At 38.9% G+C, this 19,824-nt stretch overlaps 1 protein-coding gene across 3 annotated transcripts in view; it reads left to right on the forward strand.

Moving 5' to 3' along the window:
• The window catches only part of COLEC11 (collectin subfamily member 11), a 334,707-nt gene extending 323,336 nt beyond the window's left edge, over positions 1-11,371 (forward strand). For 2 of the 3 annotated variants that reach the window (XM_066994899.1, XM_013172585.3), the window contains 4 exons: positions 6,551-6,622; positions 7,310-7,363; positions 8,711-8,806; positions 8,962-11,371. In XM_066994899.1, the coding sequence (XP_066851000.1) occupies positions 6,551-6,622; positions 7,310-7,363; positions 8,711-8,806; positions 8,962-9,371 (632 nt within the window). In that variant the 3' untranslated portion in view covers positions 9,372-11,371. The remainder of the gene's footprint in view (positions 1-6,550; positions 6,623-7,309; positions 7,364-8,710; positions 8,807-8,961) is intronic. The other variant, XM_013172590.3, reaches the window with a different exon arrangement.
• Positions 11,372-19,824: the final 8,453 nt, after the last annotated feature.

Below are 19,824 nucleotides of genomic sequence, written 5' to 3' on the forward strand. Positions count from 1 at the left end.
AAGACTATGGAGGTGTGCTGTGGAAAGACATTGTAAGCTTTATCTATATCTTACATTCTTTTTTTTTAAAGTATCCTTAGCTGACTGCTGTTAAAGATGGCACTGGAGTTGACAGGCCTGTGGTATGGATTGGGATGCTTTTATTTATATTGTTAGGTAGGTCTTCATGATGTCCATTGTGCCAAATCATGAATTTATTTCTGATTTGTCTTCAAACCCTCAAGTTTGGCAAGTAAACTACTGTTCTCTTTTCCTCTTTGACATGGCTCAGTTCAATTTTGTTGTGAAATGGTGAATTTGAGTTTCTGCTGGATTTGTCTTTGGCACAATTCTTTTTTTTTTTTAAAGTAATTTTACACCTTCTTGTCTGCTCCAATTAGTCCTGTCTGAAAAGATTGGCCATACTGTGTGAACACCCCCTTTTATATTGCTGTACTGAGCCAAAACCCTCATCTTTTCACCAGTTGTGTAGCCCACCATTCATCTCTGGGTTTTATTTCTTCTCTTGTTTGTAGGCCTGAAAAGGCCAACAAGAAGATCATTTAGAATTTCATTCTCTTCAGTTCCTCTGAAATCCTGTAAGTCTTCTATAATTGGTTGCAGTGTATATCACCTTCATCTGAGAAATGACAGATGTCTTGCTTCACATTCTCCATTCAAACTCTCAGTTAAATTTCCTAGTTTTGGTCTATGGAGACTTACTTTCATTGTCCTCATTTCTTTCCAACTCTCACTTCCTGATTTCATTAAGACTCTTCAGACTGCATTTTTGGCAATCACAGGACCACTAAAAAGGACTTTACAGAAGGTTTAAAAAGTTTTGAAACCCTCAAGGCAGATTGTTCTCTCTTGAAGCCTTCTGATTTATTCTGCAGAAGAAGCAGAATAAGCAAGCCCCTGGAGTAGAAGCAGGGGTTAGTCACTATAAGAGAAAACCAAATCCAAACAGTTCTTTTAATGAGCACAGGAGACTTAATATATGTCTTCATTGTTTGAGATAACACACTTTTTGTATTATCAGACCAAGTAGTTTTTACTGGCTGTTACTGAGTAGTTGTTCGTCTTCTGGGTAGCATTTATGAGAAAGAAAGTTAAGTCTTTTTATATATTACATTTCATTTATGCATTATATCTATATGTTTATTTAATTTCAGGTATAGCAGCCTGAAAAGAGTTATTATACATCAGAAAACATTCAAACATCTGACAGTGTTACTGTAATCCATAAGCAATTCATATATGGTCCAATAAATGTCCACAGCAAGACAGGTCACTTTCAGAGCAACTTGATCAAGTCATGGCAAGGTAGTATTTTTGAGATTGTTGGGGAAATACCTTCTCAATATGCTATCTATACTGGATAAATATCCACTAGTAGTATCAGTACCTTTATAACCTGCATAGCCCCATGGATTGTGTCTTTAAAGCAAATCATGAATCTATTCTGAAAGTGAAGCTATATTCCGGAAAATAGATTTCCAGCTGGTTAAGTGAGTTACTTCCATTCTTCCAGTAAGAATATACAGGATAAGAGACCGATTTTTGGGTTTCTGGTAAAATTTCTAAATTGAGTCCATATCCAGCAGTGGCTCAATCTGATCCTTTTTGGAAACAAAGGGAAATCATTGATTGTAGGACTTGCCAGTAATGAATTAGACCAATAAGCCATATCCGTTTGGCTTCTTTCAGTTCAGAGAAAATGTTTTCTTCCTGACTTAACTCATCAACTGATGGCTGCTTGAGATGTATAGAAATGCAGAAGACATCTCCCAGTGGTGATCATGTTATGTTCTGAAACATATCACTATTTACATTTTTAAGTTAAAGCTAATGATCAAATAGAATCATAGAATATCCTGTGTTGGAAGGGATCCACAAGGATCATCAAGTCCAACTCCTCGTTCTGCACAGGACCATACAAAAATCAGACCATGTGTCCAATTGTGCTTCTTCAACTCTGTCAGGCTTGCTGCCATGACCACTGCCCTAAGGAGCCTGTCCCAGTGCCCAACTACCCTCTCTCTTGTTGAAGAAACTTTCACTAACCCCCTGCCTGACCCTCCCCTGTCCCAGCTTCATGCCGTTCCCTTGGGTCCTGTTGCTGTCCCCAGAGAGCAGAGCTCAGCGCCTGCCCCTCCACTCCCTTCATGAAGAAGCTGCAGGTCACCATGAGGCCTCCCCTCAGCCTCCTCTTCACTGGGTTGAACAAACCGAGTTCATTCCACTCTTCGTTCATCTTCCCCTCCAGACCCTTCACCATCTTTATAACCCGCCTTTGGACTCTCTCTAATAATTTTATGTCCTTCTCATATTGTGATGTCCAGAACTGCACACAGTACTCAAGGTGAGGCCACAGCAGCACAGCACAGAGCAAAGCAAGACAATCCCTTCCCTCAACTGGCTAGCAATGCCATGCTCGATGTACCCCAGGACACGCTGGCCCTCCTGGCTGCCAGGGCACACTATTGACTCAGATTGAACTTGCTCTTGACTAACACCCCCCTCCAGATCCCTTTCCATGGGACTGATTTCCAGCCTCTCCTCCCCCATTCTATACATACAGCCAGGGTTGCCCCTTCCCATGTGCAGAATTCAGCACTTGCTCCTGTTAAACTTCATATTAGATTGCCCAGCTCTCTTATTTGTCAGGATCTCTCTGCAAGGCCTCTCCACCCTCACAACCTCAACAGAGTCAGCAGCTCCTCCCAATGTAGTATCATCTGCAAACTTATTCAAAACACCTTCTAGACCTACATCCAATTCATTCATGAAAACATTGACATTAACCGTCTGTAAAATGTAGCCTTGGGGAACCCCACCAGTGACTGGCCATGAGCCTGATGTAACCCCGTTTACTGTAACGCTTTGAGCCTGACCCATATCATGTATATTATGTATTTGTCTAGCTGTATGCTGGACATTTTGTTCAGGAGTTTACTGTGAGAAACAGTGTGAAAAGATTTGCTGAAACCCAAAAAGATTACATCAACTGGCTTCCCTTGGTCAACTAGATGGGTGACCTTGTCATAAAAGGAGATTAAGTTTGTTAAACAGAACTTTACCCTCATGAACCCGTGTTGGCTGGGACCAATGACTGTGTTGTCTTTCAGGTGTTTTTCAATAACTCACAGAATAATCTTCTCCATAATTTCACCAGGCACTGAAGTGAGACTGACAGGCTTGTAATTACCAGGGTCTTCTTTCTTGCCCTTCTTGAAAATTGGAACCACATTTGCCAGCTTCCAGTCAAGTGCAACCTCTCCAGATTCCCAAGACTGTTGAAAAATAATTGAGAGAGGTCTCCTGATGAAAACAGCCTGCTCTCTGAGTACCCTGACATGAGTCCCATCAGGCCCCATAGACTTACATGCATCCAGCTGGAGCAGGAATTTGTAGAATCATAGAACGCTTTGGATTGGAAAGGACTGTAAAGATCACCTAGTTCCAATGCCCCTGGCATGGGTAGAGACACCTTCCACTAGACTAGGTTGCTCAAAGCCCCATCTGATCAGGCCTTAAACACCTCCAGGGATGGGGCATCCACAGCTTCTCTGGGCAACTTTCTCCAGTGCCTCACCACCCTCAGAAAAAAGAATTTCTTCCAAATATCTAATCTAAATCTCCTCTATTTGTTTAAAACCATTACTCCTTGTCCTACCACTGCACTCCCTGGAAAAGGGTCCCTCCTCAGCATTTCTGTAGTCCCCCTTTAGGTACTGGAAGGCTGCTCTAAGCTCTTCCCAGAACCTTCTCTTCTCCATGCTGAACAGCCCCAACTCCCTCAGCCTGTCTTTGCAGGAGAGGTGCTCTATCCCCTTGATCATCTTTATGGTCCTCCTCTGGACTCATATATCCATGGCATTCTTGTGCTGGGGGCGCAGAGCTGAATTTAGTACTCCAGGTGGGGTCTCAAAGAGCGGAGTGGAGGGAGAGAATCATTTTCCTTGACCTGTTTGTCACACTGCTTCTGATGCATCCCAGGATATGTTTGGCTTTCTGGGCTGCAAGTGCACATTGCTGGCTGACATTGAGATTCTTGTCAACCAACACCCCCAGGTCCTGCAAATGTTCAGGGTTGGCTGGGAGTTTATCATTACCACCATCACAGTCCTCCAACCTTGGGAACCCGGGGTCCCAGAGTCCATCATTGGTGTTGAAGACAGTGGCAAATAAGGCGTTAAAAGTCTCTCCTTTTCTGCATCCCTATTTGTGAGATCACCATCCACATCAAGTAACACACTGATGCTTTCTCTGGTCCTCCTTTTGTTCTTAAAATATTTTATAAAACCCTTATTAGTGTCCCCTGTAGTACTGTCCAGTTTCATCTCTAATTGAGCTTTGGCTGAAATGATGAAATCTGTCATTAAATTATCCAGTTTTAAATATAGAAAGTATGTGGCTGTCTGTCCAATTGCGCTGAAACCCACATCCTGACAACTAATCTTCAGTTGTAGTTCCAGAAATGAGGCTGACCTATGATAATTTACAGAGGTTCAGTTACTGGATCCATGTGGTAGATTTTCCTCTGAACTTTCCTGATTGTTTGATTCCTTGCTTCTATGTAGCAGAACATTGTATAACAAGTGTTGCTTTGAGCAAAGAAACAATCTTGGCTGAGACAATCATTGAAAAAAAAACCACAACAGTATCAATATTTCTAAATATTTCTAATACTAATCAGTCTTGGGTTTCTGCAGGATGGGTGCCTTAGGAGGCATTTGGCTTCTTGTCCCTGTAGTCCCTCCATCCCTGCTCTCCATTAATATTATGTGGTACAGTAGAAAACCTATCTCATATGACAGTTTTACAGCTGTGCAGCCTCCAGACCATGTTGCTCCATGACAGCGTAATGCAAAGAGGCCTAAGCCTCTTCAAAGCAGAGCATTGATTTTCTTGGGTGTTGCACCCAGGAAAAAGTATCACCAATGTGCAATGGGATATGGTATTATTTCCTAAGTCTCTCAGGGCCACAGAGGCTGTAAAATCAGGACAAATCTGCCACACTCACCATGTAGTGAGTGTAACAAAATGCCAGGTCTCATTTCATAGGTCTCAGAAAGTCTACCTAAATCAAATCATGTAATCCTCTCTAAACCAATGACAGAAGTGAAGTATCATTTAGAAATAATAATCTATAAAATGTTAGTTGCAGCTGAGACAAGTGTAGAGTACGTGTGGAGTTGATTGATTCTAAATGTCCTGGTTTAAGCCAAACCTTTCAGTTATTTGTAAGCCTGTTGTACTTACTCTATTAAGTGGCTATTGCAAATGAATTTCTGTCAACTGCTAATCCCCTACAATTGAAGATGAGCATTGTAGATATGGGGTAGAATGAGGCTTTGCTATTAGAGTCTAAAGTTCTCTCAGATTCACACCATTATGATAATTATTTTTCATAATGTCTGAGAAATGCCACCCAGAAAAGCCAGGCATGATGTAACAGACATGTTTTATCTGTTTTATTATTTGAGCTCTGGAGGAGCTCAAGTCAATTACATTAATACTTGGACTGTGGCACACATTTTATTAGTAACAACGCTTCAGCTTGGTTTGTGAAGACAATGATGATAAAAGAAACTGTCTGTTCCAGTGCAAATTCTGTTTCCCCTGAAGCCATTCTAATATTCACTTTACATTGCATAGGAAAGTACAACTAATGGAAAAGAGGTCAAAGTCAGGCAAAGTAAGTGAATCAAACTGTCTTACATTAGATTTCTGGCTATATATCAGGGATATATATATAGATAGGTGACAGTGGCAGGTTCATTAAGATTTGTTGACAATTTCAATTCACCTTAAGAGGTAGATGGTTGCTTTCTATTTGTAGAAACACTGCTGAGGAAAACGAGTTTTGAGTTGCTCCTTTGCTACAATTACAGTTTGTAGTATTCCGTAGGACTGTCTTTAAAATAAGTAACATTCAACATTTCTGTTGTGCTTCTGTCAGACTTCACATTTGTATGAACATGTGCATGCGTCTATGTACATATACAATTTTCATTAGTTTTTGTTTTTCATTACTGTAGTCTTCAAATGAAAGAACAAAGACTGAGGATGTGACTGCTACTGTAGAAATAAGCTATGAAGCCCAATTTCAGCCCTCAGTTACAGTGAAGCTACTGTATTAGATGAAATTAATGACTGATGATGAAACTAACTACTGACAGATGAAACTGTCAGTTGTGCTTGGATCCCTTAGGTCTTTTACACTCCCTAACAGTTTTAATACATTGATCCACATGTTTTGATGGAAGTCTCCTTTATTGTCAACATAATTTTAGCATGATCATCTGAGAGAAGTTTATAAAAGTTCTTCCAGTGTCTCTCAGCCAAGACCTGTTTTCATTTACACCTGCGTGCTGTTTTAATGTCAATTGGTTTGTAAAGTTTAAATCATAAGTCCTTCACAAGGAGTGAACTGAACCTCTGAAATTTAATGAATTTTGGGAATATAGCATGTTTTTGTTCATTGTGAAAACTTGTACTGCAATTATGCTGGAATCTGAATGAATCAGACTACATTGTTAATTTGTCTTTCTGCTATGTGTAGGAGAAATGGGGGACAAAGGACAGAAAGGCAGCATGGGGCGGCATGGAAAAATTGGTCCTATTGGTTCAAAAGGTATGCTTAGTACAATCATTTTTCCATTGTTGCAGATGAAAAATCTTTGATCGTTTATGTTTGGTTAGCTACTCTCAGACTTCATTGCAATAGGGAGTTACTCATACTGTAGCCAGCCAAACAGATCTGTCAGCCCATTACCTTTTGCTCTGACAGCAGCATTAAGAGCTGGAAATCCTGGTTTAAGGCTAAATAAGGAACTTAGTGTGCCAACAGACAATTGTGGACATTTAAGAGAAGTACATGGGAAGATGTGCTATATTTTGGTAGACTTCTAAGAATCACAAGACTTGAATTACAATCCTGCATACTCCATGGGCTCCCTACATGCCTTTGGTTAAGTCATTTGGACCATTGTTTATTTAAGCATTTGGATTACGAATCAAGCTTTGGACTCCAATGTAGCATAAATAGCCCTTTTCCCTCTACAACTTCTGAATGTATTGGTTCTGTAAACCCCATGAATGTCAAAAAAATGAATATCGATACATATGCTTTATGTTCAAGTTTCATAGCTTTGGCTTGCCTTTGTTGTGGACTGACTAGTACAAAAAAAAATCTTGATTTTTTGTTTGGTCATACTTCTACTTTGCACACTTGGATTTTATTAGAGAAAAAAAATAAAGTGCTGAATTATTTGTTAACTAAAAATATGCTTTAAATTCATATTCTTTTTCATGTTTTTAGGTGAAAAAGGAGATAACGGTGACATAGGACCACCGGGTCCTAACGGTGACCCAGGTAATCTATGACATACTTTGTTTATGATGTGAAGGATTTCAGAAGATGCATGCATCATCACCAAAAATATATCTTTTCTAAAATTCTGAGAGAAATGATGGCAAATTAAGTATTTATATAGCTACTCCTCATTTATTCACTGTAATATTATCAATTCACTTTAAAAAATTATTGAAGCTGCAGTAGTTGCTGGACTTAGAGTGTATTGAAATGTCTCAGAGCTCTTAGAGGTTTGATCACTCCAGTGGGAACTGAAATGCAACTGTCAATATAATTCGTCACTGGTGGAAAGGGACATCTCTGTATATCCTACTCTGGCTTCCAGCCAACACGAAGGAGCAGGTTGGGAGATCCTGCCCCCTCCATCAATTATCATTGTAGCAACAGGAGCTTACGAGGAATACAGATCCTCCGGAAGGAAAGGTGAATATTTGGCATAAGAAGTGTGAGCCTTACAAAAGTGGCTTCTGATTTTGCCCAATTTGTTCCTTCCTAGCAGAGTGCACAAAAGGTTCACCTATTAGATTTCTCGCAAGAACATAATTTGTCACACTAATTCTTGAGCCAGAGTACCATATACATTGACAACGAGGACAGTTTTGTAGTATAACTACCCAGTACTTAGACTTGACTTAGATACCTAAGCTGAGTAATAGGGTAGTTAAATGCAGATTTGAATAATTACACACAGAACTGGAAAATGTAATTGATCCTCCTTTTGAGATTTGAACTCATAGAAGTAACAATTATCCTTTTAGTATTCTCATTCAGATTATCTTTGTCAAACCAATATCAATTTGGTGTAATAGATGGCTTTCTATTGTCTTCTTTTATTGAAAGAGGTGCAGTAACTTCTCTACTTTGAAATGTACAGAACTACATTTTTCAGCTAATTATGTGCATTACATAGTTGGAACATTAGCCTTTTTGATCTGCTGTGTGAGATTCCTTGTGAGGAATAGGTGAACAATGCACATGGTAGATTTTTGCTGTGGAAAAAGTGCTCTTTGGAGAAGACGGAAGAGAACAATTTTACCTGTATGAAATTTTGACAAGTATTTTTAGCTCAAAAAAATTTTTTTTTCAGGGTATATCTGTGTTCAGTTTAGCACTAACCATGCAGGGCTGAAGCTTCACAGGAAAGAAAATCAGGTGTTCTGGTTAGGCTGAAACAGTGGTGAGAATCATCTGATGGCACATGCTAGCAAAGGCCACAGGTTTCTGGCCATTTTTTGTGAGGCAGTTGTCCCTCTCCCAGTGGATGTCTGGGCCTTTTCATGATCTTATTAAGATAATTACTGGATTTAGATAGCTTTTTCACTTCAGTGTGCCTGTATCATTTCATAGGCATCCCCTGTGAGTGTAGCCAGCTAAGGAAGGCTATTGGTGAAATGGATATCCAAGTGGCCCAGCTGACGACAGAATTAAAATTCATAAAAAATGGTAGGTTAATTTTATTTAAATATTTTCCTCTCTCATTGCTACATTTTACCGGTGGAATTGCTCGTAGAGAGTATCACCGTCTTGCATCGGATTTGTGAAGCTATTTGGGGTGTACAGTAAGTTGGTTTATAGAAATGCGAGTGCTCACTTTTCAGCACTGCCCTCCCCCGCAGCTGTTGCTGGTGTGCGTGAGACAGATAATAAGATATATCTGCTGGTGAAGGAAGAGAAAAGATACAAGGAAGCACAGCTCTACTGCCATGGAAGAGGAGGGACGCTCAGCATGCCCAAGGATGAGAATGCCAACAATCTGATTGCCTCGTACATCAACCAAGCTGGGCTCACCAGAGTTTTCATTGGGATTAACGACCTAGAGAAAGAGGGAAATTTTGTCTATTCTGACAGATCACCCATGCAGACCTTCAACAAGTGGCGCAGTGGGGAGCCCAACAATGCTTATGATGAGGAGGACTGTGTGGAGATGGTGGCGTCTGGAGGGTGGAATGATGTTGCATGTCACATTACCATGTATTTTGTTTGTGAATTTGACAAAGAAAATGTGTAAGCTTGTCTGGTCTTTCTTTATTTTAAGAAATGTTTTCAAGCAGGTTGTACAAGTTAGCCCATGTTTATAGAGTACAAGTGATATTTTACATGTATGTGACATCGGTGTTGTACAGCTGTAAATACAGTGTAGGTATTTCAAATATCGGTATTTACCCTTCAGAAGGGAAGAGCACTGATAAGTAATACATAGCTTTTTGTTTTGTTTTGTTTTGTTTTGGGGTAGGAAAACGTAACTATTTAGATTAAAAAAGAAAAAGTGGTTTGGGGCTAAATTCTGACCTCACAGCAGTTATCAAATGTGTTGGCATGACTGTAGGGGAAGGCAGAATTTGGCCTCTAGTTTTTAGACTGATCATTTCTGAAGAAGTAGATTTTTGATATTCTTTTACCTTAGCAAATTTTGTAGTTATAAATGTTAATTGCTTGTAGGTCTACAGGGATATTTCAGCAAGAAGGCAAATATTTTGTATACTCCAGTTAATTAGTACAAATATTACCATAAGGTTTTTTTTTTTTGATGTGAAGGTGTTACAACTTTTTTTTTTTTTTAATAGCTAAAGCAAGTGAACAAATCAGGAGCCCTACCAATTTTGTAAAGTTTCCTTCTTAAAATGTTCACAGATATATCATGAGGAGGCCCTTCAGTAAACTGAGTTTTAGTGCTGAGGTGGAACTAGCTTCTTGTAATTCAGTACTGAAAGAGGGATCATGCCGGATGGGTGCTTCGGGGTTGGCTAAAGGTCAAAGTATGATTCTGATTTTCTGCATTCTTTGGTTGAGAATGACTCAGTGAATGAGCTATTTAAAGCCCCACATAATTTCTTAAAGTAAACGTGTTTCAAATTTATAAGATGATCTTGGTGCATCATGTTACAAAACAAAACAAACAAAAAAAACAACTCTCCACAGTTTAAGACAGACTTCCTAAGTAGACAACAAATTTCACAGGAGTGGTTTAGCTTGTTGTTCATTTTGGCAGGAAAGCAGCCTATGTATTTACTCAAATTGCAGGGGTGACCCTCTGAAAAGCAGGCAAAGTTACCAAAATTTTCCTGTTTATGTATATAGCAATAATGTCATTTTGTACAAATAATTTATGTACCCAATTTACAATTGCATCTGATGGAAAAGCTGACGTACATTAAAAAACAACAACATAATTTCATAAAATAAATGATGAATTACTTTGGGTCTTCCTAGTAGGCATGCCATCTTATCTTGCTGTTAGGCATAGAAAGATGACTACAAAATCTATGACTGTGTTTTTTCAGAATACCCTGCACAATGGTTTAAGACAATCTTTAAGGAGGAATGATCCTTTGTATAACACAGTAATCAATATACATATCTGATTGTTATGGGAGGTTTGCAACATATCCAGAATGGATCTAACCTGGTTCAAGAGATTGCCCTACAGTAAGACAAGACAAACTCAAATCAACTCTACAGTGCCATGGTACCTAAGCAACCAATGATCACACAGTTCTGTTCATATCCACAGTCCAACAACATTTGATGTGACGCTATTATTATATACATAAGAAAACAAACCATTTTGTTTGATATATTTACTCTGTGAATTTGAATCTATTATATATATATATGTTTGCTATTAATTTTGAAGATTAGTAGTAAATTCCTGTAGTATTTGAATATCAGTCCATCTCCAGAGCAACCACACTAAGAAATGAATGATCTTTCATTGCTTTACCTTCTTTCTTCTGGAGGTAGGTATGATTCCTGTATGTCAGATTTTCTTCAAACTGTATATTGAAATCTATTAAATAATATGAATATGGTTCTACACTAATATTCAAAGACTCTACAGAATTTGCAGGGAGCTAACAATTCTAGTGGAGCAATTTTTTTGATTAGAATAGTACATTATGAATATTATGGTTGTTTTCTGCCTGCTATAGAAATCCTCAGAAGCCCTTCAAATCTCCAACACACTTCTGTCAAATCATTGAAGCTATATTAAAAGCAGTCTAAACTTGAGTTACAGATATCTGGAGTTCCCTCATTATGTACGTGCTGAAGTTGCTAACTGTTTGTTTTTCACCCAGGTTTTCAAAGTCTCTGCTGTAATGTTCAGTTTCCTCAGAAACATGAAAAGAGGCCTTTTGAGGAGGTGGGAAGCTTTTTCAGATGCCAAATGCTCCTATTTTAGCTGGAAGCCACACCACATTTATAATGATTGCCTTGATGTGTAGAACATTTAAACAGTCTGAGTTTCTATTAAAATTTGAGATGAAAAATAAAGGCAAGGTAAAAAACATTTACTTCCTCCAGTTTTCATGTTTGTCAGGATATATATATATATTATAATATATATAATATTATATAAAATATATATAATATAATAATAAATAATACATATAATACATATAATATATATAATTATATATATATTATATATATATAATTTTTTTTGCAGTTTTTGATATATGAAATGGAAAGTAAATTAGTTGTATTGTCAGAGCCCTGTGTATTCTCTTGTCTGCCACAGTCCTTATTTCCTTGTTTGAGTGGGAGGAACAAGGCTGATGCATAAGGTCTGTAGCTATCCTGTAAGGAGCAGAGACTGAGCATCTGATATTTACCTCTGTGTGGAACTGAGCAAGAAATGACAGTGTGGAAATGACTGAGCCCTTGATCATCTCTATCATCCTCCAGTTGCTGACCTCCATAGGTGGACCCTTGCTGGAGGCAGAAATCAATGCTCTGTGTAGCTCAGCCTGCACGAAGCCTGCTGAAGAGCATGGTAAGACTTCTGTTGCTTCCAGTAGAATTCAGAGCTATTGTGAGGAAAAAATCATACAATGTTTATTTGAGGCATTTTCCATGTACTTTAAAACCTATTTCGTTAGATCATTACTCATTTTGTTTGGCTCTACAGAAACCTTTTGAGCATGTCTGTCTGTCAAGCATGCACTGACAGGTTTCCCAAACGGCTTTTGCATTCTTTACTCTTGATGGATGGTTTCTCCTCATAGAAATTTCCCCATAGCCATTATCTATTTTATTCTTAATTAATGGGCAAGTTGATGCATTTTAAGAGAGCAACAATAACAGCTTATTTATTTATTTATTTATTTTTTATTTTACTACAGTCACCTATGCATGCTCTTGAATGACTTCTTCACACAAAATACAGATTTTATTCAACCGTATTCCTCACATTTAGATGTTAAGGCTGTGTTGTTTTACTGATGTCAGGCCAGGTGTGCATCCCCCTCCTAAGAGCTGACTTGGCGAAGATAAAGCATTTAGCTGGCTGAGACCAAACTTCCTCGTCACTGTGGACTTCCCAGGAGATCACCTGGTGCCTGACCCTGACCACTGCCTGGTCCTGATCCTAACCCAGATTTGCCATTCCACAGCATAGCACCTTAGTGTAAGGTGTTATCTCCACCTGCCTTGTCATGCTTGGCTCCCAGTTTGCTATCCCTTTTGGACCAGCTGGTCCTTACTGCATCCTGACAGCTGATGTGACAATCCCTGAAAATATGGTTTCATGACAGGCTGCAGGTTAACAGCAGAACTTGTCCCTGGCTGTGAGTTTAGTTTTAAAGTGTCTAAAGTCACAGAGCAGAACTGTAACATTTAGTATTTATACATGGGATAGAGACCATTCTTATTGATACAAGAAAAATGGAGTGCATCGTTTTACATAAACGCAGAAAATGCCAGTTCAAATATAAATTATAAAATTGCAGCTGGTTGGATTTTTTTTTCAATGGTTTTTGAAGAAAAGTGAGATAAAATGAAATTAAATACATTTTCAGTGTAAAATAAGGTGAAAGTTCAAGATGGACAAAGAATTTTGAAGTTGACATTTTTCAAGTTATTTCCTTTAGGAATTCCACTTCTGAGTTCTGAAGCTTCATTTTGACCTACTAAAGGATTCAATTTTTTATACCATTGTTAATGTGTTTTACACCATGTCAGTTAAAGTATTCAGTATGACGCTTGAAATGTTTTACTTTATTCTTTATGTCTTATCTTCCAGTCGCAACAAGTTATTTTCTTTTTGAGAGTTCTCTTATTTGTCATATTGAAAGAGTTTGATGCTTAAATCTTTTTCTCCTGCTCAGGACTGCTCTGGCACTGTTAACACTCTGAATACAAAACAATAGATAGGTCAATCAACATTAAGTAGAAGATATTCTTACTGATGATGAAAATGACTCTTTTAAGTTTTATGCCATATAACTAGCAACTTATACATGATTACAGGTGTCCAATCATTACATAACCTAAAATTAATACAAGTATTTTAAATAAAAAAATCTTACAGATATACTTTCATCCTGAAAGATTAAAACAAAAATACATCAAAGTAAGCAATTTTTCAGCAAAATGGAAATTTCAGGTTTCTCCTAATATCCAGCTCATTTTGATGAGAAAGTCTGTGACTTGTGGTGCTGGTGGCCAAATCTTAGAGTAGACAAATTATCTTACAGCCCAAACAATGATTACATACTACTCTACCCTTTACACTTTTCGTGCAGCTTTCTCTTAGCCTTTATTTTCAGGTATTCTCCTCACTTAGCTCTCTGTATAAGTGCATGTATGAATATATCCCAAGGGTTGATTCTTCTTCACTAGAGATTGTCTTTCAATTTTTCTTCTTACCCTGTGGTGCCAATAGATCCACGTCATTCAACTTGTCTGTCAGAGGCTATGGACCAAAACACTTTTTTGTCTGTTGGGGCATCTGGAAGTGCAAGTGCATCCATGAAACTGGCTGTGATGTGAGACGTGTTGTGCAGGACTGGAGCCAGCCACTCGCCTGTTCTCTGCAGTGCCTATTCCTGGTTGGGGAGAAGCAGACTAGCTTACTGAGAGGAAAACTGACCTTGTTATTGTGGATAAAAGGAAATGGCAGTCTTAATATTTACGTAGGGGAAAAAAAAACATGTGGTGAAGGGTTTTGACTATTTACTTTACAGAGGAGCTTGAGAGAATGAAGAGTTTGTTTTTAATTTTGCTGTATTAGGAGAGAAAAAAAAAACAGTTGAATTGCGAGAAAAGGGGTTTGTGGAGGGGATGATAGCTGTGTGCCCAAGGTGCTGTTCTGGCTGCATGTCTCCTCCTAGCTGGGAGCTTCTCAATTGGATGAGGAGGGGAGTCCTCTCAAGGGTGAGAGCATGAAATAGAAAAGCTGGGAGAAGCAGAAAGTGAATGTTCAGAACCAGAAGTGAGTGGGTTGCCCATGAGGAGAAATGTAAATGTTACCTCCAGCCATTCTTGTGCTTTCTGGTAGGGAAATATAATTATCCTGTCCTTTCCATCAAAGTGTATCGCTATGGCTCTGGCTGGATATCTACAAAAATGGAGAGAGGTGACCAATTCAGCATAATATCGGTGCCTAAGTAAAGTCCAGTTTATGTCTATAGCCAAATATTGTCTACTACTACTCTTTGGATAAGCACTGATATTCAAAGGCTAACTACGTAGTATTGATGCCTTTCTGTATATTCTTTTCATATAAAGGTGTGAATACTGACAAGAATTCAGCAACTGAAGATTTGGTGTGCAGTTGAACTACACGTGTTACCACACTATCATCTAGTGGCAGTAAGAGGCAACTAAATACAAAACGATGGAGCTGAGCAGTAGTTTGCTTCTGCTTGCATCAAAGTTACCATGTTATTGAATGAAACCACTAATGTGGTATTGAACAACCAATTTCCCATCCCTGAAGTCTTTAGTCACCTTTTTGTCTTCTTTGTGAAAAGATCATTTTGATTTTTAACGAAGAGATGTGCACTGATTTTAAGTCCAATACCAAAGCCTAGGCGGGAATTTTGACTAAGAAGTGAGAATTGTGTCCAAATGAGTTCAATTATCATGCCTTGGAGTTAAGAAAAAGGAAACAAGTCAAGCTGTGCCCTGCAGGCCAGCATCTAAATGCAGGTGCAGATCTTCTCCAGGCATCAGTCAACTTCAGTGAATCCAAATTGATTTATACCTGCTGTGGATCTGGCACAGTGTCTTCAAACGTTTCATACTTACGCTTATTTCAGAAAGAAAGAGAAAGATAAGTATTTTGATGTATATAGTTTATTCTGATCACTTTTGTTCAAAGTCTGATCTGGTATAATGCATTCATCTCTCATGGAAATTTCAGGGCTGTAATCAGTTTTGACACAAATACTGAACTTAGCAATTGAAGTAGATGTATGTTATAAATGTGAAACTTTTGAGAGTACAGAAAGGGTCCTCTTTATATTCTATGAAAACTATTCCCCCCCCCCATCGATTCATAGGAGTAGACTGGTGCCATCTAGTGAAGAAAAGATTTGTTACATGTCTAAAGAGCCACAATCCAATTCTGTTCTTGTTTCATTATTAGTGTGATTGGAATGATAAAGAAAGACAAACATTTTGGAAGAGGGAAATTGAGCAATGTGTTCAATTCACTGTCTGTCATACACACTGAGAAAGAAGATATAAAAATGCAAAACGCTAACTTACTTATTACAAAGTGACTTCCACATTTGTAAATCAGTTTGTTGGGTTTTATTTAAGCCCAGTTCCCACTGCTTCCCCAGCATCACTTTTCTTCTTCTCTAGATAAAAAGAAAGTCTAGTATAGCAAATTGTGACTTAGGTAAAATTTAGTACCTCTTCTGAATATCCCCAATTAGGTTGGCAGGAAAGTTTACAGTGAACTTTGATATAGGCAATTCTTATTCCATGTTTTTTTTTTTTTTTTTTGGCTATGTCTTAGTATTCAGAAACCTCTGAAAGTGGAAGAGGAGTTATGGATCCCTTAATCTTGCATTGCAAAAGCATAAATGCATTACAGCTGATATGTTGCTGTCATACCTAACACTTATGATAACATCTGCTTTTTTAAATACTCTTTGAGACTACTGTCCTCGTCTCTGCAATGTTTTCCATATTCTTCTTAAAGTTTTTCTTCCTTTTGCATCTTGTCAGACATGCAAGGAAAGTTAACGGTATGCTTTTAGTATATATTCCATATTGTATTATCTTAGAAATTCATTTGCCTGTGTGTGCATTTGTTTTCAATCATAAGCAATTTAAAATGGATTCTTTGAAAATGTGGTTCATGCCATTAACTAAGATGAATCCCCTTTAAGCCTAGATGTTTTTTGCTTTAGAGTAAATAGAAGACCAACAAAACTAACCCAGGAGTCAAATATGTTTCACAACTTTAAATTACACTGTAATGTGCTTGTTGCTAACAGATGAAAAGTTAAACGTCCATGGACCTTATGGTTTAAATGTAGCAGGGCACAATTTTACTTGCACTAGCCTGTATTGTAGTATATCCCCTATTAGGCGCTGCCGGAGATATCTGCTGTGGTGCCTTGTGGGCCTTATATTTGGCCAGTTTCATAGGGAAAATCTGTTTCTGCTGCAACCTCCAGAGGAGTATCTGGGCCCCTCAGTTCAAGAAGGACAGGGAACTGCTTGAGAGAGTGCAGCGCAGAGCCATGAAGATGATTAAGTGAGTGGAGCACCTCCCTTACGAGGAAAGGCTGAGGGAGCTGGGTCTCTTTAGCTTGGAGAACAGGAGATTGATGGGTGACCTTATTAATGTTTATAAATATGTAAAGGGTGAGTGTCAGGAGGACGGAGCCAGGCTCTTCTCAGTGACATCTATGATAGGACAAGGGGCAATGGGTGCAAGCTGGAACATAGGAGTTTCTGCTTAAATATGAGACAAAACTTTTTTACAGTGAGAGTGACAAAACTCTGCAACAGGCTGCCCAGGGGGGTTGTGGAGTCTCCTTCTCTGGAGATATTCAAAACCCACCTGGACGTGTTCCTGTGTGACCTGATCTAGGTGTTTCTGCTCCAGCAGGGGGATTGGACTAGATGATCTTTCAAGGTCCCTTCCAATCCCTAACATTCTGTGACTCTGTGATCTTCTTCAGTTATTGACTGCTCCTTCTGTCATCAACTTTAGGCCTTGTTTTCGAAGAACAAGGCTAATGTGATCACATGCTATTTCTCCTTCTAATAACATTGGAACCTTTTAGCCAGTTTCAACCAGATATAACAGAAGCTCTCAGAGATATGAAGTTTCTAAACATTTTGCATAAAGATATAAGTGGGTAATGAAAAAATATTTCCCTCATTCCCTATTGAGAAAAGAGCTGCAGTGTAAACTCATTTGTTATTAAACTCCAAAGAGTCATCTTGGAGACAGACAATCTTGACTACAGGAATACATCTGATTAGAACTTGCCCTTTATAGGTATTAAGGACTTGAGACAATAGTGGGACATACTATAGGATACCAACCTTTCTCAGTTCCATTGCTCACAGTACAGCTCATCTGTCTTTTGGTGCTCAGTTGATGGTATGCTGGCTGCAGCGAAAAGGGACGGTTAGATCACCTCTTATCCTACAGAGAACATTTTCCATATGTGTCTCTTTGAATTAGCCTCACTGTGATTTGACTGTAAATGACATCTGATAATTTTTGACTTAAGCCTGCATTGATTCCATGTCATGTTCCCCCCTTGCTGAAATCACCAAGCAGGGATGAAGACAGGTTTTTCAAAAACTCAACATTGTCCTGGCTCTTCTCAGGAACAATAAAGGGCATCAACAATGACGGACAACATAGGGTCCTGTGCATCCCACCCATTGTGCTGGATGAATGCTACACGCTTTGTGTTTGCACTTATACAGCATTTTATGCCTTTCCCCACTGGCTGTATTTTGCTTCCCTTACTCTTTAGCTTCTTTATTCTCAGATGAGATACAGATTAAAAATGGCCTTCTTCTCTGCTTAAAAATAATACGTATGTGTGATTGAAGACCACAGATAAGTGCCTTCACAGAACTCAGTTTTTAATAGTGAGCAGATGGGGAAAAATGCTGTTTTAGGATTAGAGAGAGGAGTAAGAGGGAATATTTAAACCTGTTATGAAATTTTCAAAGATCTTAGAAGTACAATAATGATTATGCAGACTAGGTTTATTACTAGGTATATAATGAAAATGAAAAGAAATCAAAGACAAACACAGTAGAAATCAATATTAACTAAAATATTATGTATAAAATTAACCTTGAAAAGAAAAAAAAAAGTGCTATTTCATGTAAAAAGGACTGAGGGTAAGCAGTCATGGAGCATAATTACCTGGGTAGTTCCTTACTTTTGTGGCTTCTGTTGAGTCAATTTTGCATTTAATTACTCTGAACTGATTTAAAAAAATATACGTTTGTTCTAAATTGGTACTGGTTTTAGCTTATTTTTTACAGGTTGCTTCACGTGTTCAAATTCCTGACTTCTTTGCAGTCTCCTAGTAGAAGATGGTTGCTGTAAGTGACCTGCTGACACATGTCACCTGCTCTAAGTGACAGTGTGTACGGGATACTGTGCTGGAGATACCAATGCAGTAGACAGCCTGGCCTGGCAGATGTTTTGTCTAGTAAGGCCAAACTTTTACAATCTTTTGAAGAGAGGATAGCAAAGAAATTGCTGAACTTCTTGGCCATCTTAGTGTGTCTGAAAGGGTTCTAGGGGCCTCTGTGTGAGCAGCTAAGTCCCTCACAAGTCCCTCATGTCTGCCAGTTTGGCCTCCTGCTAATTACCACTGACTTCTTTGACAGGAGATCTCTACAGGCTGTGAGCATTTCCACTCCATGCACACAGGCTAACACCTAAACGGAGACTTTTAAATGGAGATGTCCAGATCCCCTTGCTCCCCCAGCTGCTCCTGGTTTGCCAGAACCCTTGGCTCATGTTCTTTGGGTGGGATTTGCTTTCTCTAGTTTTAAACATCAGCACTGTAGATATCTGCATTGGAGCTAGTTACACTCGCTCTCTTTATAGTCTGTGGGGAGAAATAAGTACATTCATGGTGTGATTCATCTGTCCTATTTTAGATGTCTAAATTGCGATGGGAATGTTCCTCGTTCTGACTGCTTATTTCTTCCAGACTCTCTCAGGTGATACCAAGGGGACAAGCTAAAACGCAGACACTTCTGTGTGATCAGATGAATGTCACCCACCACACCTCAGGAGCTTGCAGCCCCCACTCCCCATTATATAGATCTGCCACTCACACGTTCCCCTTGCTGGCCAGCTGTGCTTGCCACGTAAGGTTATGAAGAGAGGCTATTTGGGGTGGCCAAGGACGTGTGACCTCTGCTAGATGAGCATGACCAGACACAGGTGATTTTTCATCACATGGCAGACCCAGATGCTGCTTCTATCATGCAGCCCAGGATGGCACTGACTCATGAGTCACACTGAGGAAAATCTCAGTGCTCTGCCTGCAGAAGATAACTCTTCTCCCTTCCCTTCCCAAACTGGCAGTTATGATCACTACATCAGAGGCAAGCTGAATTTCCACTCAGCCCGAGAGAGAGAATAACCATTGTTATTGTATTTACAATATACATTGTTATTGTATTGGTGTTGCTTCTTCCTTCCCTGCCACCAGTGATGTGTGGGG

The sequence above is a fragment of the Anser cygnoides genome, chromosome 3, assembly GCF_040182565.1.
Source record: "Anser cygnoides isolate HZ-2024a breed goose chromosome 3, Taihu_goose_T2T_genome, whole genome shotgun sequence".
Taxonomy (NCBI): domain Eukaryota; kingdom Metazoa; phylum Chordata; class Aves; order Anseriformes; family Anatidae; genus Anser; species Anser cygnoides.